The sequence below is a fragment of the Labeo rohita genome, chromosome 3 (assembly GCF_022985175.1).
Source record: "Labeo rohita strain BAU-BD-2019 chromosome 3, IGBB_LRoh.1.0, whole genome shotgun sequence".
NCBI classification, from domain to species: Eukaryota; Metazoa; Chordata; class Actinopteri; order Cypriniformes; family Cyprinidae; genus Labeo; species Labeo rohita.
In genome coordinates, this window is record NC_066871.1 from 23,701,102 (window position 1) to 23,725,058 (window position 23,957).

Consider the following 23,957-nt stretch of genomic DNA (forward strand, 5'->3'; position numbering starts at 1 on the left):
ATACCATTTTCCTGTGTAGGAATTTATGTGTTTGATTTATGTTTTGTTTAAAGCATAATTATGCGTATGACAGATGTAAAAATATGGCAGCTTATGCACTTATAATAAAAGTAATTAGATTTTTATTTGTGCTCGATTATGGTTTTTTTAAATTGCCTCTCCAATTATAAATAATCGTTATCCTTTCTTTTACTAAATTAATAATTTGTTTGATAGATAATTATGTCTTTGTTTCCGTCTAGTTAGAGGGCTTGTTCCAGTTTCACAATACATAAGCGTAATACAGGTGTATTGTGAATAAGTTTCAATCTGACAGCCGCAGTAATCTTTCCCTTTAGTCATATTCCCTGCTGTATGTTTTGAAGATGGGAGTTGTTATCTGATTTCGTGTGAAGAGAGTGGCACTGTGGCATTGAAAATCTACTTGATCTCCCCTTGGCGATAGAAAAGTAAAGCAGGGATGTGCGAGTTTAAACCGAGCGAAGGTAAATGTTAATGTAAGTTAATGTTTAATTATTTGCATGGCTAATATATAGACATAAAAATATTTTCCTCCACATTCTGCTCCCTGTTTTCTGGGAACTCCTTTACCTTATCTCTTCTCTTAAATCAGCCAAGTTGCCTGTCCAGTTGGACCACTCCTCTGCTTCGCCAACATGTTTCAGCATGGGCTGAGAATTCTGCTGTGAGGCATTCTGCTCTTAAAGACAGACTGAGCACTTTAGGTTGTGGGTGTGCTTGCATTCTTGTTTAACACGGCTGTTTCGAACAAAAAAGTGACTAAAATTCTGTCATTAATACATTGATTCACTGCAATTTTTGATGCATGAAACCGAGGTGAATCAAAGCTTTTCATGAAACACACTTGCCAAGACTGCACAAATTAGGTATGGATTATTAGTATCTCTCTTAGCCTCACTTCCCATCTGTCTCTGCCTCCCTTTGTTTGTTCACTCAGCAATTCTATACAAAACCAGAACAATAGAACACAAAAATGTTCTGCTGACAGGCAGAACTAACAGTGTGTACACTGGTTGTGTGTGCATTACTGTGACTTCGCATTTATCCCACCGTAAGCCTTTGTTAAGCACTTAAATGTGTGAAAACCTGAATACTGGCCAAATATCAACTCATGTCCTCCGCTACCTACTACCAACTGTTGCAATGACAAAGAAACAACAAAAGCCCCTTGTGCTGTCTATCCAATCCTGTCGGTTCTCCCTTCTCGCCTAATTTACGCTAGTGAGAATATGTATTATATATGTTCACTACATGGCATCCAATCAGCATGATATGTGCTGGGAGGCCTCATACCTGCACTTATTATATGTATAACAAAATAAATAAAGCAGACTGCATTCCAAAACATTCATACACCACTGACACTCAAAAAAAGGAGGTGGAATTTAGAGCTGAAAAGAAAACAACTACCAGTGACTGACTGATAAGTGAAAACGCACGCCTAGAGAGAAAGCTTTCATTATTTTGGTCTCGCTCTTGTGTGGCTGCATTGATATTAATGGGAATGAAGGGAAAGGCAACATTAGGCAACATTTCTTGCTAAGTAATGTGATAGGTGAAGAAGTGAGGGAAGAAAGGGAGTGGCTGAGAGACTCGTAAACTAGGGAAGGTAAAGGAAAACATAAGGAAGACACATTGAAGACAGGTGCTTGTCGAAGTTGCTGTGGTGATAGTACTTCTATCTGATACTCCAGGATATCTGGTAAGTTGTTTTTGTTTATTATTATTATTAGATAAATTATTATTAGATCTATCATGTAAGATAGAGAGATAGATATACATTTGTTTTTTACAAAAATACAAATAAAGAAATGTCAGGAAACACACTGAATTACATGAAATGTTGAAGTATAAAGATTTAAATAGTATATTTTTGTAAAACATACTCCAATAATCTTAATTTAATTTAATTTAATTTATTTATTGTTTTCACAAAAATACAAATAAAGTAATGTCAATCAACACCTTGAATTGAATTTTGAAGTAGAAAGACTGAATTAGTATATTTTTGTAAAACATACTTTAATAATCTTTATTTACTTTATTTATTTATTTATTTATTTTTTTACAAAAATACAGATAAAGAAACATCAAGGAACACACTGAATTAAACATGACTTTTTAAAGTAGAAAGACTGAAATAGTGTATTTTTGTAAAACATACTCCAATAATCTTAATTTAATTTAATTTAATTTATTTATTGTTTTCACAAAGATACAAATAAAGTAACGTCAATCAACACCTTGAATTGAATTTTGAAGTAGAAAGACTGAATTAGTATATTTTTGTAAAACATACTTTAATAATCTTTATTTACTTTATTTATTTATTTATTTATTTTTTTTTACAAAAATACAGATAAAGAAACATCAAGGAACACACTGAATTAAACATGACTTTTTAAAGTAGAAAGACTGAAATAGTGTATTTTTGTAAAACATACTCCACTTTTATTTACTTTATTTTTATTTATTTATTTATTTTACAAAAATACAAATATAGAAACATGAAGAAAAAACATTGAATATAACATGCAATTTTGCAGTAGAAAGACTGAAATAGTATATTTTTGTAAAACACACTACAGTATTCTTTATTTTTATTTTATTTTATTTATTTTTACTGATTTTTTTGTTTGTTTGTTTTTTGTTTTTACAAAAATACAAATAAAGAAACATCAAGGAACACACTGAATTAAACAATATTTTAAAGTAGAAAGATATACTACATTTGTAAAACATACTACGATTTTATTTTATTTATTTTTATTGATTTATTTGTTTTACAAAAATACAGATAAAGAAGAAAAACTCTTAATTTACATGAAAGTTTGAAATAGAAAGTCTAAAATAGTATATTTTTGTAAAACACACTAGTAATCTTTTTTTTTTTTTTTTATTGATTTTTTTTTTTTTTTTACAAAAATACAAATAAAGAAACATCAAGGAACACATTGAATTAAATATGAAATTTTAAAGTAGAAAGACTGAAATAGTATATTTTTGTAAAACATACTCCAATAATCTTTATTTCATTTTATTAATTTAATTCATTTATTTATTGTTTTCACAGATTTGAAGCAAAATAAATGTGCTCAACCCCCCCCCCCAAAACCGTGTAATTAGTGTTTTCTGACGCAAACGACCCGAGTTCGAGTCCGCCTATTTCCGAATTCGTTCTTCTGCTTTTTCACATCTCATTTTACATCGGAAAGGCATTCGTTTTTAATAAAAATACAAATGAAGGAAATAATTGAGAAGTCTGAATAAAGTATCGGGTAGAGTTAGGTGTATCTGAGCAGCAGATGCGTTCAGATGCTTTGTTTACTTTGCTGTGTTTCGGGACTTCAGCAGGCGCGAGTAACTAGTGAAAACGTAGAATAGAGATAATTAATATGTAATGCGTATACCCAAGTATACAGCGTATACCCACTTCTTTATCAGTCGGCTTTGCGTTTGCCCACTTCTAAATCCCCTCTGATGCGCATCATTCAGTAGTGTCCTGTATTAGCCAAAATCATGACAGTCCACCAGTAGCAAATCAAATCGCACGTGAATAAATGCAAATATTCCCTAAACACACCCAGTAAAGATAGTGATGCGGTTAGGGCCGTGGGGCCGCTTCCTTTGAAATATGTTTGATGACTGTGCCTGATGCGCTCGCTCCGTCCACTCCTCCACCCCTGATGCTGCCTGTTCATACGCGTGAGCATGGAGTTTAATCTATTAGCGCTATTAGCGTCATGTGGAATGGATTTAACTGATGGCGCTCTAAAAAGTGCGGGTGGGTCCGACTGAGTGGGTCCTGTCCCACCCGCATTCAGTGGTTCCGACGCCCATGAAATAAAGTCAAATAACACCTGGAATTAAACATGAAATTTTGAGGTATAAAGACTGAAATTGTATTTTTTGTAAAACCATACTCCAGTATCTTTATTTTATGTTATTTACTTTATTTTTATTTTTTGTTTGTTTACAAAAATACAAATAAAGAAGCATCAAGCAGCACATGAAATTGGAAGTAGAAAGACTGAAATAGTGTATTTTTGTAAACCATACTCCAATAATCTTTATTTTATTTAATCCCTTCAGACCCTGTGTCCATTGAAATGGACATCACATGATTTTTTTGTTTAAACCAATAAAATTTTGTGTTTTTAAAATATGAACAATGCCTGGTCACTGATTGGTCCCTGATCAACCAATTACAATGAAGATCTGACTCCTAACTTAATCTGATTAAGCTACAGACATTACAAAAGAGAGACATGATAACCAACTAGACAGGAAGAGGAGAAACCTCATAGTTTACCTTTTATATGCAGAGTTATGTTAACGGTAGACTCATCAACTTGCACCAGTTGTAAAATTAAGACTATAAAATGATAATATTCAAAGTTATTTTGAAGATCTGTCAGAGTTGCAGAACACAGGATTTTTTTTAATTTACTGTCCATCGCAATGGACATCAGGTCTTAGCAGGAACCTCATGTATTAGTTGTATAACAAGTTGAGAAATTTGTGGAAGCATTTCAAAGCTAAATACAGAAGTACAAATTCAAGTGTCAATGTTTTATGAACATTGATGTTAATGAATGAAATTAATATTAATATGATTTCATTTATGTCTTCAAAGTGACTATAACATGTAGATCAATTTTTCATTGGTTTTATTGAGAAACAGCCATAGTGGATGTGAGATCAGTGAATACACAGCAACACACACACTCACACCACTTCCACACACACTGATGCCTTGATGCTATAATGCACACAATCATATATTTATCAAAACAATCAGCAAGTGCACATAAACCCATACATATACACGCAAAGACATTTTACATATACTCAGATTCAGCCACTTCCACCAAAAAACAATTGTTTTGAGACTTTATATCATCTTACCTTTTTTTCCACATTCTTACGGCATTGTTCATTTTTACAGTATGTTTTCTGTTCAAAATCTTAAACACTAGTTCAACTATAGTGCAAAATCTCTACTTATTATGTATGGTTAAAATATGCAGATTTTTTTCTTCAGTCCTGGCGTCCACTGTAGTGGACGTGAGAAAAATCTAATAAAAAATAAGTTTGCACAAATCTTTTTTTTAGACTCATTTATATGTTGGAGAAGAGCAAATATCAAGAGGACAAATTTTTTTTTTGTCCAGTGAAAAAAATTCAGGTCTGCAAGGGTTAATTATTTTTTTATTTATTTGTTGTTTTCACAAAAATACAGATGAAGAAACATCAAGAAACACACTGAATTAAACATGAAATTTTATAGTATAAAGACTTATTTTTTTATTTTTTTAAATATACTCAAATAATCTTTATTTACTTTGTTTTTATTTATTTATTTAGTAATTTATTTATTTTACAAAAATACAAATAAAGAAACATCAAGAAACCCATTGAATTAAACATGAAATTTTGAAGCAGAAAGAATTAAAATGGTATATTTTTGTAAAACATACTCTAATAACCTTTATTGTATTTTAAATATTTTATGTGTGTTTAGATAGATATTGCACTTTTCCTTTAATATGCACATATAATACTTTTTACAATGTATTTAATGTTATTATTATATAATATTAACATTCGTATGTTATATTAACAGAAATATTTCACAATATTCAAAATACATATTTTTATTACACCTTTCCTTTGCCTATGTATATACAATACGTTTTTATAATTTATTTAATGTTACGTCATTATTGTATAATATTACATTTTTATTTTAAAATTAAAAGAAAATAGTACGTAATTATAAAATGTAACTTTTTCTTCAAAGATCCGATTTCTGTTTCTGCATTCACCTGCTGATCTCAGGGCCCCTTGTAGTGGGCATTATGGCAGGCTACCTGTACTACCTGCTCCCAGCAGTAGGGGGCTACGCTCTCACGTCACTGTACTTTCTGAAGAACCCTCATATTCTGCACAAGAAGAAGCGGACAGCCTTCCACTGCACCCACATCTCTCATAGGGGAGGTACTGTATCTGATCTGAGTCAATAACCAGCTCATGTCTGGGGATTGGGCTTCACGCCTTTAAAAAATTAAAAACACATTAAACCTAATGAATTGTAATAATGATGAAGATTAATATTAAATCATTATGAAATCATCATCTGCACTTGTTGCTCTGTGCAGGTCACAGCCAAAGTCTTTTTAAGTGATAGAGCTATCATACAACATTTTAAGTTATTGAACATTATGATTTACAATAGATTATGCTATTAAATGAAATGTATATTTTTAGCAATCTATTATATAAGGAAATCTTCTGACTATTCCATAAAACTGTCAATGAACAGTGTTAGATAAATCTGTGTTTGAATGGCATGTGTTAATGTTTTCCCCGTGGTGTTTGTATATAAAGCTGGTTAATATGTGACTGACTGAGTGATTAACTGTTTGAGGAATTTTTATGTTTGTGTGTCTATGAGTGTTGGCCCACATTTTCTGACCTTTTGCTCTCTGTCTTCAGGCTGTGGTGAAAGGATTGAGAACACTATGGAGGCCTTTACACAGTGAGTCTCAGATCAGCTGGTCTCAGATCAGTTCTTCAGAGCCTTTGAGCATAAACAGCAGATCAGTATCAGCTTATAAATTTGTATGACTGGGCAGTCCATCTAATCACAATTTTGTTTTCACAGTCCTTTTAGGGGAATGTGTCTCCCTAAAAGTAACACACCCTGTTTCAGTCATTTCAATCTGAATATATACATATATTATACAAAATGTGAATTTGGCCACCCTCACCATTATGTTGTTCCAACCCCGTAAGACCTTTGTTCATCTTCAGAGCACAAATTAAGATATTTTTGAGGAAATCTGAGAGGTTTCTGACCCTGCATAGACACACAACTGACATGTTCAAGACCCAGAAAGGTAGTAAGGACATCGTTAAAGTAGTTCATGTGACATCAGTTGTTCAACCGTAATTATATAAAGCTTCGAGAATACATTTTGTGCGCAAAAACAAACAAAAAAAACCACTATTTTATTCAGAAGAATTTTTGTTTTCTTTGCACACATAAAGTATTGAACCACTGATGTCACGTGGACTATTTTAACAATATACTTACTTTCCTTGAACGTGGTAGTTCCCTCGCTGTCTATAGAGCAAGGGTGGGGAACCTTGATCCTGGAGGGCTGGTGTCCCTGCAGAGTTTTGCTCCAACCCTGAAAAGTCTAAACTCTGAAGGGACACTGGCCCTCCCTCCAGGATCAACGTTCCCCACCCCTGCTACAGAGGGAAAGAAAGCTCCCGGATTTCATCAAAAGAAATTGTGTTTTGAAGATTAACAAAGGTCTTATGGGTTTGGAGTGACATTAAGGTGAGTAACTGATGACAGAATTTTCATATTTGGGTGAACTAACCCTTTAATTAATAAAAGTGAATGAGCAAAATTGTTCACAATTACAAAAAAACCCATCATAATAGTATCATTAAAATGGTTCATACTACTCATTAATTATATTTCAAGTCATTTAAAGTAATACAGCACATGACATTTATTCACTGAAAACTTCTACCCCCTCTGTCCAAAATACCTCTTTTCCTTTCAGTGCTGTTGAAGTGGGCACAGAGATGCTGGAAATCGACTGTCACTTGACTAAAGATGGTCATGTGGTCGTGTCACATGATGAGAACCTCCTGCGACAGACTGGGCAGGATATCAACATTTCCTCCTTAAACCTGGAGGTCAGGGGTCAAGGTTAACATGTTGTCCTGATATACTGTGCAGCTCTACCTGCTCTATTACCAACAGTTCTTGAATTACATTTTTAGCATTATAAAAAAAATGCACAGTGAACAAAATTATATAGTTTCCATGTGGACCTACACAAAACTTTGCGTTCAGATTTATTTATTTTTGTAAGAAATAATACTTTTATTCCGCAACAATTAATTCCAAATGTTTTCTGTTTCACTTAACTACTTACTATTTATCAAAGAAAACAATTAATCATGGTTTCCAAGCAGAACGACTGTTTTTAACATTGATAATAATAAACAATATTTCTTGAGCAGCATATCAGTATGATTTCTGAAGGATCTTCATCATGTGATGCTGAAGACTGGAGTAATGATGCTGAAAATTCAGTAATAGATTTAAAATACATTTATTTTATACTACGTATAGTTCAGGTCTATTAACATATTTACTGATGTATTGCTTAAAACTTACTGCTATAAAAATTGTAATTAAACTTAATTTGAAGTACTACTTGAGCACAATGCACATTTCTTAATATTAAGCCTAAAATGTGTTTTAATGTCACTGTTGATAAGGATTGTATATATATATATATATATATATATATATATACTACCGTTCAAAAGTTTGGGGTCAGTACATTTTTATTGTTTTTTTTTTTTTTTTTTTTTAAGAAATGAATACTTTTATTCACCAAGGATGTATTAAGTTAATAATTAAATGTTTATTAAAAGTTAATAATAAATAATTTACATAGTTATAAAATATTTATATTTTGAATAAACACTTTTTAAACTTGTTATTCATGAAAGAATCCTGAAAAAAAAAATCACAGGTTCCAAAAAATATTTGGCAGCACAACTGTTGATATTATCCAACATTGATCATTCTAATAATAAATCTGCATATTAGAATGATTTCTGAAGGATCATGTGACACTTAAGACTGGAGTAACAGCTGATAAAAATTCAGCTTTTCATCACAGGAATAAATTCTATTTTAAAGTATGTTAAAATAAAAAACATTATTTTATATTGTAAAAACATTTTGCAATATTACTGTTTTTTTCTATATTTTTAATCAAATAAATGCAGCCTTGATGAGCATAAGAGACTTCTTTAAAGACTATTACAAGTCTTACTGACCCCAAACTTTTGAACGGTAGTGTATATAGTTTAAATACTATCAGTCTTCAAATGCAAAATATTTAAAGTGCACCTAAATATACTTGGAAAATGCCACTTTAGCACAATTAAATATACTTAAGTACACCTTTAGTTGGACTTCAGCACTATTTCCACACAATTTAAGTGCAAAATTTGTTGTTCCAATTTAGCTGTAAATATATCAGTATAGTAAAAATACAATTGCAGGGGATTTTTATTAAGTACATAATATGTAAACATATTTGTAGTATAATAAGGATTTCAAATACATTTTAGTATATTCATTTTCACTAGGGCATCACAGTAATAAATTACATTTTAAAATACATTCAAATAAAACAGTTATTTAAAATAACATTTAACAATATTATTGTTTCACTGTATTTTGGTCAAATAAATGCAGACTTCTTTTGAAAACATTAAAAAAATCTTACAGACCAAAAACTTCTGAATGCTAATGTTTATAAACCACAGGTTTTGGTTATTAATAAATGTCTTATTTATTCATAATTATACCATAATATTTTTTTTTCAGGAGTTGCCGCCTTATAAAGAGACACTTGAGGTGACCTTTAAGGCAGGTGTGTGTTTTCACCACTGAAACTGCAAACACATATTAACATCTTTATTATTGTATAATGATTCTACATGTTTTAAATCCTTTTGCACAGGCCACTTCAGCACTGGCTCAGATAGAAAAATTGCATTATTAGAGGATGTTTTCCGCAAATTTCCACACACAGCTGTAAACATCGAAGTGAAAGAGAATAACAGGGTGCTGATTGAGAAGGCAAGAGAGTGATAATCATACTCAGTGTTCACTTAAACACCTTCAAAGCCTCCCTCTTTGTTCTTTTATCCTCAGTAATACTATATGTACTATCTTTTTCAGATTTCTGATCTTGTGAAGAAATACAACAGAGAGGGCACATCAGTTTGGGCCTCTGTTGACTCCACCATCATGAAAAATTGTCGCAAAACAGTGCGTTTGCATTTATCCCACTATACCTCTTTTGTTTCAATAATAAGTCGCCCACATACTTTAGCTCTGTCTCCTTTTTTTTCCAATGCAGAACTCCTCCATGCCCTACATGTTCACTGTAAAGCGGGGTTTACAGCTGCTCCTGCTTTACTACACCGGCCTTCTGCCATTTGTTCCCCTCGGAGAGAGTTTCCTCCAGTTCTACATGCCACAAATCATAAACAGGTCTGTACAGACCAAATATTTCCATCCTATGTTATGTGCATGGTAGTCACTCAAATGCATTTGAACTAATCTCTTTCCTACAGAGAATACATACCTGAAATGTGGATTTTGAGAAGCAGCCTGGTCACCTCTTTAATTGAAAGGTAACTTATTGTAATAGTAGTATGATTACTATCCTTTTGTTTAACCTTTTAACATTTTATTGAAATGGTTTTCTGTGTTTTACATCTTTCTCTGTCAGGATAACTTTGAGAAAAGGAATGTTCAAGCACCTCACAGACCGAGGAATTCAGGTCTGTGGCCATGCTATATCAGGTTTTTGTGTTATTAAAGGATTAGTTCACTTCCAGAATAGACATTTCCTGATAATTTACTCACCCACAAGTCATCCAAAATGTTCATGTCTTTCTTCAGTCATAAATAAATTAAGTTTTTTTGAGGAAAACATTCCAGGATTTTTCTCCATATAGAGGACTTCAATGGGGATCAACAGGTTGAAAGTCCAAATTGCAGTTTCAGTGCGGCTTCAGCCAAGAAATAAAGTCCTATCTAACGAAACAATAGGTCATTTTCTAAAAAAGAAAATTCTATACTTTTTAACTACAAATGCCACCAACCGCTGGCCACCTTCGAAGTACACTATATAGAGAAAAAAATCTTGGAATGTTTTCCTCAAAAAATTTAATTTCTTTGCAACTGAAGAAAGAAAGTCATGGACATCGTGGATGACATGGGGGTGAGTAAATTATCAGAAAAGTTTTATTCGGAAAATGAAGTAATGCTTTATAGGTATAAATTTGCTGAAAATGTACTCACTCTCAGGTCATCCAAACTGTAGCTTTTGTTTATTCATCAGAACAAATTTGGAGCATCACTTGCTCACCAATGGATCCTTTGCAGTGAATGGGTGCCGTCAGAATGAGAGTCCAAACAGCTGATAAAAACAGCACAATAATCCACACAACTCCAACTCCACTCTATCAGTTAACGTCTTGTGAACCAAAAAGCCATGTAAGAAACAAATCCATTATTTAGAAGCTGTTGCATCTGGCTAACATTTGAGTCTTCTATCCATTACTTCTTTGTTCAGTGAAAAGGCCATTGTGTTTAAATCAAGAGAGAAATATGCACAGATCAAGAACTGTTTAAATGTTTGAATTTTTTTCTTACAAACAAACAGCTTCTCACTTCACAAAACTTTAACTGATGGACTGGAACCATATAGGTTAATGTAATGTTTTTATCAGCTGTTATTCTGACGGCACCCATTCACTGCAGAGGATCCGTTGGTGAGCTAGAGCTAAATTTCTCCAAATCTATTCGGATGAAGAAACAAACTGCATCTACATCATCTTGGATGGGCTGAGAGTGAGTAAATGTTCTGGAAATCTTCATTTTTGGGTCAACTTCCTTTAGGAAACAGATTGTGTGTACCTACATGCTTCAAAAGTAAAAACAAAATGTTCTTCCTTTCTCCTTCTCTCTTTAGATTCATCTCTTTGTGTGTAACGAAGAAGAGGATATTGAGGCTGCTTTTGCTGCAGGAGCAACAGGCGTCATGTCTGATTATCCCACCCTTTTGTCAAACTATATAAGAAGGCACAAGCAAGACACATGATCAAACAAAAACACACAATGTACTTCAGCCTTGTCTAGTCAAACACACGCTGTACAAAAGCTGTTTGCCTTTAAACATACAGACAAGTTTATATCAATACCATTATTACCTTATCAGCACTGGCATAGTACTCACATGAAACTTAGTTTATGGCATGAGACATTTAAGTATGAACACACCTAGAAAATAAACAGAATTCATATATTTCACAAGTGGATTGTTTTCTTTGCTCCCTACATTATTATCCCACCATGTTCACTGCGTTTGTTGTGGTTTTCAGTCTGTGTCAGTTTAGCGCCTCCCTACTTATGTTTGCAAACAAACATTATCCAACTTCGAGAGGCCGTGCAAAGTCCGTCAGCTGTACTCAACAGGGAACCAGCTGACTACAAAGCCTGAATCTTCTGTAGATACAAAAATGCATCGTCTTTCAGTGTAACATTTGATGTCTTACAGAACCAAACCGGCTTTCATTTTATAGTTAATTTTCAAGCCGCCTGCGTGACTTAACTAACATGCAAACAACCAGAGGACACACACCCTCCACTTCTAAAGAAACGATAAGACGAAGATAATCAGAACACGAGGGCTTTGTTGTTTTTGCTCGCTGTTACGTTTTGACGCAACTGTAAAGTTCAGGTGACTTCAAACGCACGGGAAGAGCGCGTCTGATTGGCTGACCTATATTCCAGACGTCTCCGTCTGGTCCCTGATTGGTCAGCTGCGGTTTGTTTTGCGCCACATGACGTATAAGAAACTTCCTCACGAAATACAGTAAACAAATCTACGGATTATATTCGCTTGCGACATATCGAGCGCCGTGGCTTGCTTGAAATTTGGAAATTACGAAGCTTTCGGTTGATATCATACGGTTTGGGCATTAGAGCGGGTCGACAGGAGGGACACAAAGGAGGGAATTGTAGGAAAAGCGCAGCGTGCCGCTTGTTTGTTTGGTTGAGTGCGCTCGGGCTTCATGTCGTTGAGTTGAGCACGCTTTTCTTCTGGCGACAATACTGCGAGCAGCGTTTGTCTTGAAGAAATCATATTTTATATTTTAGGTGAGTCCATTTTCATTATTACATACGTTAGCATGTCAAATGGAGCGAGGAGGCTAGAAGCAGTTTTAATGTTAAAACGGCTCTACTCATGGTTTTAGAGTCTTTATACTATGGTGAAATTTTTACTTGTATATGTAACGAGAGTGTTAGTTCAAAACGTGAATTTTTAGGTGACTGGCATACGTGCAACTAGCCGCGTTTGTTAGTGCTATTCTTTAGTAATGAAGGGGGAAATGATTCAATTCCGCGAATCGGTTCTTTCGAACAGTTCATTTCAGAAAAAGGTTTGGCGGTTATTTTAAGCTGTGACATTAACTTAACGTTTTTAAGTTTGTTTATTTGGCATACTAAGGATGTTATTATCGTAGATTAGTTCCTATAAAACAGTAATTCAAATTTACTTTTAAATAATACTAAAATGAATTGACATATCTTGGCTGAAGAATCTTTAGCACGCTATAATACAATGTCATCACGTTTATTTGTTGCTAAAATTAACATGCAGTGGAGTAAACTAGTTTACGGTAAGATTTGTAACATTATTTGCTATTTATAAATTTTATTTTTTGCTTCCATCAGTCAAATCCTCAATACTCCAAATCACGAATCGGTTTTGTACACCGGTTCAACCGAATCGTTGAAAGCACCCGATTCATACGAACGATTCGTTTACGATTTTCCAGCTGCATTGTGGTCCATGCTGTAACATTATAGTCCGTATGAACCGAAACTAGAATCGTGAGCATGTCTGCGGCAATTTAGTAACTTTTCAAATCTGTTATAACCAGCGAAGCTGTTATTTATTACAGCATGCTTTAGTTATTCATTACCTCTCACCTCTGTTTACCCTCGTGCCTGGCATGCCATATATGGGGTAACTACAGTGTGGGCAGCCAAGCAAAGTAGGTCATGTGGATGTTTTCTTTTTTCCTGTTATATCTCTAAAACAGGATACAAGATTTGCAGTGACATTAAACGCATGAAAAGATTGCTGCAAATGTCACGTCCAGCATGCATAAAATCTCAAAGCATTTAGTCTGCTTTGAAAATCGCAACATTAATAGCTGATGATGTCAATGCCATGCTTTCTAACTACGCATTTGGCAACCCCACTAAGAGCTGTTTTGGCTGCTTTGTAGCCTTTCCCTCAAGTTTTCATGGTCATATTTAGACATGAGTAGGCATGTTATCCTTGCAGATATGATCTGACACTTTTTGTTTGTGTGTGTTCTTCAAAGACATGGTGAAGCAGACCAAGGCCAAAACTTTCCAGGCCTATCTGGACTCCTGTCACCGCCGCTACAGCTGCGTCCACTGCCGTGCACACCTGGCCAACCACGATGACCTAATTTCTAAGGTGAGGGTTCCTTTGTGGCACATTTACAGCTGGATCTGTGAATTGTGATGCTGTTTGCATTAAAGACTCGCATGTCTGTCTGTTTTCAGTCGTTTCAAGGCAGCCAAGGACGTGCCTACCTGTTCAATTCTGTGTGAGTATCACTTCTGGAAAAAATCTCAGAGCTTGAATTACATTGTGATGGAAGAAATAGTTGGTTTAACTGTCATTTTGTGATTTCAGGGTGAATGTGGGTTGTGGCCCAGCAGAAGAAAGGCTGCTGCTGACCGGTCTTCATGCTGTAGCTGATATTTACTGCGAAAATTGCCACACCACACTGGGCTGGAAATATGTATGCATGCTTTGTTTTTATGGCTTTATTTACATCATTACCCTGCAGTCCGAACACCGTTTAATTTTTTCCCTTTCTCCTTTCCTCTGCAGGAGCAGGCATTCGAGTTAAGTCAGAAGTATAAGGAGGGGAAGTTTATTATTGAATTATCTCACATGATTAAGGATAATGGCTGGGACTGAAGCTGTCACCCTTTGCTTTAACTCGCTGTCACCGCTTGCAGCTTCTCCAAGAACGTCATGAGATATGCTTTCTTTTTTATATATATATATGTATATCCATCTATGATTACATTTACTATTGTGAGCACCTTTTTTCACACTTGTATCCCAATGCACCAGTTTTTCAGAGGGGGGAGTCTTGGGTGATGTGTGTGTGTGTGTGTGTGTGTGTGTGTGTGTGTGTGTGTGTGTGTTTGTGTCTTTTATACGTATTTGGAGGTGTGCTTGTGTGTAAGGCATGCTTGAAAGAAACTGTGCTACAATTATCAACCACTTAAATCCAGTTTCAAAGAATTCTTGATTTTTGTTGGGATTTTGACATAAGCCCTCAAATTCTCCCATTTAAGTGCAATTCATGAGGTTTGGACAATGCATGATCAAAATGCAGAGATCCAATGCCTTTTTATTCAATTCATTTTTACTTTAAAGAACGAGGTTTTTGTGAACGAGGTAGTGCAAGTAAAATTGTTTTACTGTGTGTGTGTGTGGCTTTGAGTGGATCATGTGCAATATGTGTGTATGTGAGAGAGTTTGCATAAAGGATGATTCATGCCTCCAAATTCAGTCATTTTGGTTGAATTCATCTTTTACTTTACCAAGTCACTGAGGAATCCCAACAAATGAACATCTGCTCATAAGTTTGTGTGTGTTTGTGTGAGTGAACAGCAGGCTTGTTGCTGTAAAATTGTCCAGAGTTGACTGACATTCTTAAGACCCTTTGATTACAGCTTGTAAGATGTAATTGGGATATTAATTTTATGTTTGTCTTGTTTCTTGCATTGTCTATGAGGAATGTTCTAAGTGTAGTCTAACATTGAGCAGCATGTACAGGGATGTTGATCTGATCATGTTAGAGCAGACATGTAAATGTGTTTATGATTGTGTAGCAAATATTTCTTTAAATGCTAAACCATTAAAGTGTATTACATTAACCTGAATTCTTTACATTAAAGTATGGGGTAAATGAAAACGGCTGTCATGCTATTTTTTTGTTTTAGCTTCTTTGAAATTTGGTTAGTAAGTAGTGTACTTTCTAATTTTCTTTATATGTTAAAATGATGCATTATAAATAAAGTACAGTGTATAACGCTGGTCAAGAGTAAACATGGAAAATATAAATGGACATCTTGATCTTAAAGGAGAAGTCCACTTCCAAAACAAAGATTCGCATATAATGTACTCCCCTCCTTCCAAGATGTTCATGTCTTTCTTTCTTCAGTTGTAAAGAATTTTTTTTTTTTTTGAGGAAAACCTTTCAGGAATTTTTTGGACTGATATGGTGCCCTGATTTTGAACTTCCAAAATGTAGTTTAAATCGGCTTCAAATGATTCCAAATGCAGTTGTAAACTGCAAACTGCAAGACTGTAAACTGTCTTATCTAGCGAAACGATTGGTTATTTTCATTAAAAAAAATACAATTTAAATACTTTTTAATCTCAAACGCTCATCTTGTCTTGCTCTCCCTGAACTCTGTGTATTCTGGCTCAAGACAGTTAGGTTATGTCGGAAATCTGCAATCGTATTTTCTCCCTCAATTTCAAAAATCATTTCAAAGTCATCCTACATCGCTGCAGAAGTACTGACCCAGTCTTTGCAAAGTGAACATGCAAAAGAAGATCAAACATCCTTAAACAAAAAGGTAAAACAGCCATATAGGACGATTCTGTAGTTGAGGGAGAACATGAGATGGGAGTTTTTCGACATACCCTAACTGTCATGAACTGGAAAAAAACAGAGGTCAGGAAGAGCAAGACAAAACCAGTGGGTGATATTAAAAAGTATATAAATTGTGTTATTTTTATGAAAATAACCATGCGTTTTGCTAGATAAGACTCTTCTTTCTCGGCTGGGATCGTTTGAAGCCGCATTTAAACTGCATTTTGGAAGTTCAAAATCGGGCCACCACATCAGTCCATTATATGGAGAAAAGTACAGAAATGTTTTCCTCAAAAAAACAATTTCTTTACGACTAAAGAAAGAAAGACATGAACATCTTGGATGACAAGGGGGTGAGTACATTTTATGTGAATCTTTGTTTTGGAAGTGGACTTCTGCTTTAAAAGAATAGTTCACCCACAAATGTAAATACTGTCATTAATTTTTCACCCTAAGACCCGTAAGACTTTGTTCATCTTCAGAACACAAATTAAGATATTTTTGGTGAAATCCAGGAGCTTTCTGACCCTGCACAGACGGCAACGCAACTGAAATGGACTGTTTTTAACGACGTACTTACTACTTTTCAGTGTCTTGAACATTGCGATGCGATGCTGTCTATGCAGGGTCAGAAAGCTATTCGTTTTTGATCAAAAATAGCTTAATTTGTGTTCTAATGAACAAAGATGAACTGACATGAGGGTGAGTAATTAATGACAGAATTTTCATTTTTGGTTGAACTATACCTTTAAATATGATAACGCTGACACGCTTTATTAAATTCAGTTTCTTTTAATCAAGTGAATTAATGGCGCTGTGCAAAAGCCCAACACCCAAAAATGATTAATGGTTACATAATGCTCTATAGACCACGTGGTTTATAAACAAACTAGGCGGAAACAAGAGGCAGCTTTTCTGCCCTAATTATCAGACGACGTAAATAAACGTAATAATACAGACTACAACTCCCACTACTCTTTGCGCACATCGGTGACGTGGCCAGCGTTACCCAGCAGACCGGGGCGATTTGAACTTCATTTTGGATGTAAGTAATATTGTGTTTCAGTTCATTCTTTTCATACTATCTCACCAGTGGCTATTACTTTGTAGGTGATAAAACTAAAGCTGCTTTATTACAGCCCGTAAATTTACATCACGATGTCCGGGAAAATCAAAAGCAGGAGTGCTGCAAATGCCGACTCAATATCTGGCAATGTGTCCTGCGACGAGCGCATCTTACGGGACTGCCATCAGATGTACATCGATCCGGATAGCGGTAAGAACCCGTTCCCTTTAGAAACGACTACATTCTCATTCATTTACTTGGTTTAGTAAGGTATTAGACCTGTTTAGGCGTGGATAGGAGGTGCTAACAGTAGCCGGTGAGCTAAAATGCCGGTTGGTATGTCAAATATGCACTTAAGGCATTTCACCTGTTTGTTTTCACTACTGTGCAGTCATTACATTTACAGTTTAATTCGTTACTGTGTACTCCAAGCGATGCAGAACGTAAGATTTATTCTTAGTGCTTTAGGTTTAAATTGTATAAAGTTTTCTTCTTTGCTGTGATTGTCACTCAGTCGGTGACGTCACAGGATAGTTCACACAAAATTATATTCTGTAACTCACTGAATCTGAAGTTTACTCACCCCCTCACACCTTCAGTCTAGTTTGTCTAACGACTTATGCCTTTGTCCTGTAGGACTGATAACAATCGCTCAGAGTGTTGGGGTGACCTTACTGCCTCCCCGGAAAAAGATAACTGTGATGTTGATGGGCAACCACTCAGCTGGAAAGAGCAGCTTTATCAATTGGTAGGCTAATATACCGACCTGAAACTCACTACAGCCATGCACTCAGATTGCTGTTTGTGTTAGACTGATAAAGTCAGAACAATTAAAGTTCAAACAGTAACCCGTGCGTTTATTGCTTTGCAGGTATGTGGAGGAGCATATCCAAAGAACAGGAGTCGCTATAGAGACACAGGGCTTCAGCTTTGTTACAAGTGGGCGAAAGAGGGAATCGCTTACGGTAAGTATGACCCCATACGTGTTGCATTAAAGTTTTGTGATGTGATTTGGGCATGAATTTGGCATCATTGATATAAAGATCTTTCTCTTTTTATTATGTAACAACTGTCGTCTTGGTTTTAGGGTAATGCGACGCTCCATCTCTATCCCCATTTCAAACCTCTGCAGGAGTTTAAAGGTTTGTTGATGAACTGCACAAAAAAGAGCTCCAAGCATATTGAAGCTGTCTAAAATGTAACTTTCTCTCAATTTCAGGGGTGTCAGAATACCTCAGCACTGAGATTTGTACTTCACGGCAGAAACGTTTCAGCTTGGTGACCTTTGTTGACACTCCTGGTCTGGTGGATGGAGATATGAAGTACCCCTTTGACGTGGACCAGGCTATTCTGTGGCTCGGTGTGTGTTTGTCTTAAAGTTTTGTGTGTGTTCTGGAGTTGGTATTGTTGTAATGTTGATTTTAGGTCTGAATTTAGTCTGTTTGTAATCCTAATAAGTGTCTCTGTATTCTGATTCTGCTTGTCTACACTAGGTGAGCTCTGTGATCTGATCCTGGTCTTCTTTGACCCAATGGGACAGGCTTTATGCAAGCGCACACTCAACATTGTAGAGAAACTGAATGAGAAGCAAGGGGACCGTCTCCGGTTTTATCTCAGTAAAGCAGACGAGGCTGGAGGAGAGTCTGATCGACAAGTAAAATACTCTTATACACGCTTATGTTCGCAGTTATAAATTTTACTTTGCATGTACGCTGCCGTTCAGAGTAGCCTTTTAGGCTACGTTCACATTGTGAGCCTTAGTGCTCAATTCCAATTTTTGCTCGGATCAGATTGTGTGTAGCTTTTCACATTTTTGATTTAAATGTGGCCAGTATCAGATTTTCAGTGAAGCTGAACAAGACTGTGGTTCTGAACTGACCCGCATACGCAAACAAACAATATGAACAGGGTTGCCAGGTTTTCAGAACAAAATTAACAAAAAATCCAAAACTAGCTAAAACACGTTCCCAGGGGTAAATATCACATTAGTGGGGTTGCTTCAAGAGTTGAAAAGCAACAGTGGAAAAAAAGCCTATTTCTGCATAAAAACTGTGGACTTGGAAACATTTGTGCAGCATGCTGTCATTCAGGAGTATACACGGATGGCATAAAGTAAGCAATTATGCATTTATTTATCGTGTAATCTGCCACAGAAGCTAGCAAAATTATGCACAGGCAATATGAAAAATACAGACAAGGATGTGACAAAAGACAGCAAAGTTTTGAAACTTTCATGATATGAGCCCTCATGTTTTGCTGATATATAGAGTTGTCACTGAAATACTTGTGAGTTCTGTCACATCACATTTCCACTGATTACCATTCACAACTTGATCTTGATAACTTAGGGTATGTAAAATCTTTGAGGTGTCTCCCGTCAGTGCGGAATTATGATGAATGTTGATCTAGAGTGATGTAAAAGTCACATGACCGTTCACACTGCAGTCGCATTGCAAAACATGACCTGTATCGAATTTAGTATCACGTATGGAAGTGGCACAAATTGAAATTGAAAAGGCTACATGCTCACTGTAGGCAAATGTGGCCCAAATCTGACATGACATGACATGACATGACATGACATGTTTATGAAAATGCATATGCGGACAGGAAGTACAACTAATTATTTTGTGCAGACGATTTACCTAGAACGAGTGCATGAATTATTCTAAAGGAGGGAATGAATTAGTAAATTGTGCGCATGATTTAGTAAATCAAGGGAATTAATAAATCGTGCCCACGATGTGTCATGTGCAGGGCTCTGTAGAACCACGATCTGTTCACACTAGAAATCTGATATTGGCCACATGTTAAACTAAAATGTGAACAGCCATCCAAAAAAAATCTGATTAATAATATTAATAAATTAAAAAAAATAATGTATTCAATGATAATTTAAACTGATTCATATTTTTGTGGAGTAGAATAATAAAAAAAAAAAGGTTTTTGTAACATTGTAGCTGACTTTACTGTCGGTTTTGATTAGTTTTTGGGTCCTTGCTTATGTAATTAAGCAATAAAAAAGTATACATTATCAGTATTAAACTGACTTCAAGCAGTTTGACAATGTTTATGTGGATGTTTTAAGAACCCATAAAGCACAAGATCTTTAAAGACAAATGCTCTTTGTTTGACTGTTGAGTAACGTTGTATTATGTTACATTGCTTTGTTATTGGTATTTTCAGAGAGTTATGATGCAGATTGTGCAGGAGCTTTGTAAGCGTCCAGGTCTCAACAAGTGTGGCTTCGATATGCCCACCATCTATGTTCCCAACCCTAATAAGGTGCTACCCCATTCTTTCAGTTCCTTACTATAAATGCAACAATTTTCTTTGTAAGTAAAGAATACTGAAATGTCTTTCCTCACCATCAGCCCAGTCGATGTGTCAATCAGATTGAGGAGGTGTGTCGAACTATAGAGAAGACCATTAACCAGACTGTGCAGAACACGCTTAACTCACTGGAGAAGGACTGCAACCTTATCACCGAGACTGCCACTGAGACACTTAATAATGACAGGTAGTACATCCTTATTCATACATATTGTATAGGCAAATGCCTAGATTGTGAATGTCTGTGAATGTGTTAAATTCTCCATAGGCAGGTCAGTATAGAGAACCGTCGATCACGTTTTAAGGGCTGTTTGTTAGGCATGCTGGGGTTCACTGTGCCCCTGCTGCTGCTCGTCACCCTGGTGCTTGGCAGCCTCTCCAAAGAAATACTGGAACTCATGCTGGGTAACAGTGGCATAGAGGCCCTCACGCTATATGTGGTATGTACTGTATATGCATTTATGTGTATGTGTGTGAGGGATTCATTGTAGATACTGATGTAAGTGTGGGTTTGTCTGTTCAGGTTCCTGCAGTGAAGGCATTTGAATCGCTTTCAGGGGAAGTGCAGCTGTACAGTTGTGCTGGACTGGTGCTGTTGTCATTCATCTTTATCCTCCTTGCTCGCTTTTCTTTCAGGTGCGAGCAACTTTACATGCGTAGTAGTTGTTTCTTTTTCAGCAAGAAATCAGAATTGTCATTTACTCAACATTTATCATTCTAAAGTTTGGCTTTTTTCCAGTGAGCACTACAGGAGATATTTTCTATAATGTTCACACTGAAGGTCCAAAATACAGTTTTGTTTTTTTTTAAGACCTTTATTTTTATTATTATTATTATTATTATTATTATTATTATTATTATTATTATTAGCAATCTTTTTAGAACTGCAGGGAAAGATTAGTAAATAATTATATGAAAAAAGACTTCCTCCTAGTTCAGAACTCTAAGAATGTAGCACAAAATTCAGATTTAAAAATTCAAATGTACTAGCTATTTTTATTTTACTGATTTACTTATTTCCTGCAGCAGAGGGGAAGATTAGTGCATTTTGTAGAGGAAAGTCTAATTTGCTTAGCTGTGTATTTAATTTCCTACAGCAGTGAATATTTTTGCAGTTTTGTGGACTTTATTTATTTTTTTACATTTACTTACCTGCAGTGGAGGGGAAGATTAGTGATTTTAATTTATGCCCCTTTATGCCATATACTTTAATTGTTTGAAAAGGACAAGCTCCAGCATTTTGCTAAACATCTTTTTTTGCATTTTTTAGGACCAAACCAACATTCTCTGGGAAGGAAAAGAGACAGCTTCAAGAAAAACTGGAGTATGTCCAGGAGGTAGTGAAGACCAAAAAGGTATAGTGTGCATTTGTGTTGTGTTGATGCATCTAAAGACAGCTAGTGATGATGGACTCGACTAATGAATGCCTTGTGTGTTTATGCAGAAAAATCTTTATGAGGAGTATCTGCGTCAGAGTGTAGGTGATCAGGACATGAACTGAGAGGAAATATAGACTTTGAAGATCTGGATAGGATGAATACAGCACCCAGAAGTACCACTAAACGGCATCTAATCATTCCTGTAATGTAGCAGACGCAGATAAGCTATTTTGTGAGCGCTTAGTTACACACTACTGTTTGTGTAAGCTCTGTTTTCAGCACTAAATAATAATGGAGCTGTGGACCAATACTGTTTTTTATTTTTTTAGTCTCATTGGTACTGTAAAGGTTAAATTGCAATTAATGAATTAAAATATCCTACTGTTACACAATAGCAGGTTTTAAAGTCATCCTCCTTTTCTTTGCTATGTATGTTGCTATATAATACTCTGTATTGTATGGTAAATTACTATAACAACTGAGGAATGAGAAGCCTGTGGATTCTAACAACTTCTGGTGTTTATTCACGCCATGGTCAATTTTAACAGAAATATTGAAGCTTGCTTTTGTATACCACGGTTTCCTACATTTTTATGTCAACTTATTGCTGTTATGATAATAAAATAGTAAATGTATGTGTGTGTTTGGCTTCATTGCTATTCAGAAACTGCCAAAGCAAAGGATTGCTAACTAGGCTGAAGTTAACATCCAAATCCTCTTTGTAGATTCCCCAGGGATCTGTTGCGTGTGTGTGTGTGTGGGACCAAATGTCCCCACAACGATAGTAAAACCTGAAATTTTTGACAATGTTAAAAAGTTATTAAAAATAGTAAATGATGTTTATATGAAAGTGTAACGATGCAAACATGTTTTTCTGAGGGTTAGGGTTAGGAGATAGACAATATCGTTTGGTCAGTATAAAATCTATAGAAGTCTAGGGAAAGTCCCCACAATTCACAAAAACAAATGTGTGTGTGTGTGTGTGTTCTGAATGTAAAAATATTTCAGATTTTTGTTTTGCTGTAACTTGTATTGTTTTAGATTTTAAATCTGAACTTTTTGAGATCATGTGTCTATTATTGTCCTAGGCCCAGATTTGTAGAGTAAAATTCTAGAGTCAGGCCTGTACTTCTAAATTATTATTTTAGAACATTATTTTAATCAAATTAACCACATTTACGAAAAGGCCCCCGGTACAGGCCAATAATCAATCATTTACCAAATGTGACCATGGATAAAACCAGTCATAAGTAGCACTGGTATATTTGTAGCAATAGGCAAAAATACATTGTATGGCTCAAAATTATATATTTTTTTTCATTTATGCCAAAAATCATTAGAGTATTGAGTAAAGATCAAATTCCAATAAGATATTTTGTAAATTTCCTACTGTAAATATATCAATTTTATTTTTTGATTAGTAATATGTATTGCTAAGAATTTCATTTGGACAACTTTTCTCAGTATTTTCAAGATTTTCTCAATATTATGATTTTTAATTTTTTTTTTTTTTTTTTTACTAAACCATACATCAGAAAGCTTATTTATTAAGATTTTAGATGATGAATAAATCCCTTATGCCTGGTTTTGTGGCCTAGGGTCACATATAATATTTATCACGGACATTAACATAGTATACATAATATTTGATAATTCCATTGTGTTAAATCTGTATATACTGTAAAATTAGCTTGCAATGATATGGCGAATCGTTCCTTTGAGTCGGTTCTGTGTAATGAACGGTTGGTTCACAGACTTGTAGGAAATGATTCTTTTGCTCTGAATCAAAACGATTATGACAAATCCTT

The 23,957-nt window shown here is 35.1% G+C and overlaps 3 protein-coding genes across 4 annotated transcripts; all 3 read left to right on the forward strand.

The window, feature by feature from the left end:
• Positions 1-1,414: 1,414 nt before the first annotated feature.
• On the forward strand, positions 1,415-11,971 carry gdpd3a (glycerophosphodiester phosphodiesterase domain containing 3a). 2 transcript variants are annotated; one of them, XM_051106379.1, is made up of 11 exons: positions 1,415-1,723; positions 5,863-6,021; positions 6,520-6,562; positions 7,605-7,740; positions 9,458-9,503; positions 9,594-9,712; positions 9,815-9,904; positions 9,996-10,129; positions 10,213-10,272; positions 10,371-10,422; positions 11,619-11,971. In XM_051106379.1, the coding sequence occupies exons 2-11, from the start codon at positions 5,883-5,885 to the stop codon at positions 11,745-11,747; spliced, it is 948 nt and encodes a 315-aa protein (XP_050962336.1). In that variant the 5' UTR covers positions 1,415-1,723; positions 5,863-5,882; the 3' UTR covers positions 11,748-11,971. The 2 variants fall into 2 exon arrangements, with proteins under 2 accessions (XP_050962336.1, XP_050962335.1); XM_051106378.1 differs by having other exon boundaries at positions 1,420-1,723; positions 5,825-6,021; positions 11,619-11,968.
• A 504-nt stretch (positions 11,972-12,475) lies between these two features.
• ypel3 (yippee-like 3) lies at positions 12,476-15,313 on the forward strand. Its single transcript, XM_051106380.1, has 5 exons — positions 12,476-12,805; positions 14,044-14,162; positions 14,252-14,295; positions 14,385-14,493; positions 14,586-15,313. Exons 2-5 carry the CDS (start codon positions 14,046-14,048, stop codon positions 14,673-14,675), a joined length of 360 nt encoding a protein of 119 aa, XP_050962337.1. The 5' UTR covers positions 12,476-12,805; positions 14,044-14,045; the 3' UTR covers positions 14,676-15,313.
• Positions 15,314-17,288: 1,975 nt separating this feature from the next.
• Positions 17,289-22,784, forward strand: si:ch211-11k18.4 (uncharacterized). The gene is made up of 13 exons (XM_051106906.1): positions 17,289-17,416; positions 17,511-17,647; positions 18,074-18,185; positions 18,309-18,402; positions 18,525-18,579; positions 18,657-18,797; positions 18,931-19,091; positions 20,624-20,722; positions 20,812-20,957; positions 21,039-21,210; positions 21,294-21,406; positions 22,041-22,125; positions 22,215-22,784. Exons 2-13 carry the CDS (start codon positions 17,530-17,532, stop codon positions 22,269-22,271), a joined length of 1,353 nt encoding a protein of 450 aa, XP_050962863.1. The 5' UTR covers positions 17,289-17,416; positions 17,511-17,529; the 3' UTR covers positions 22,272-22,784.
• Positions 22,785-23,957: the final 1,173 nt, after the last annotated feature.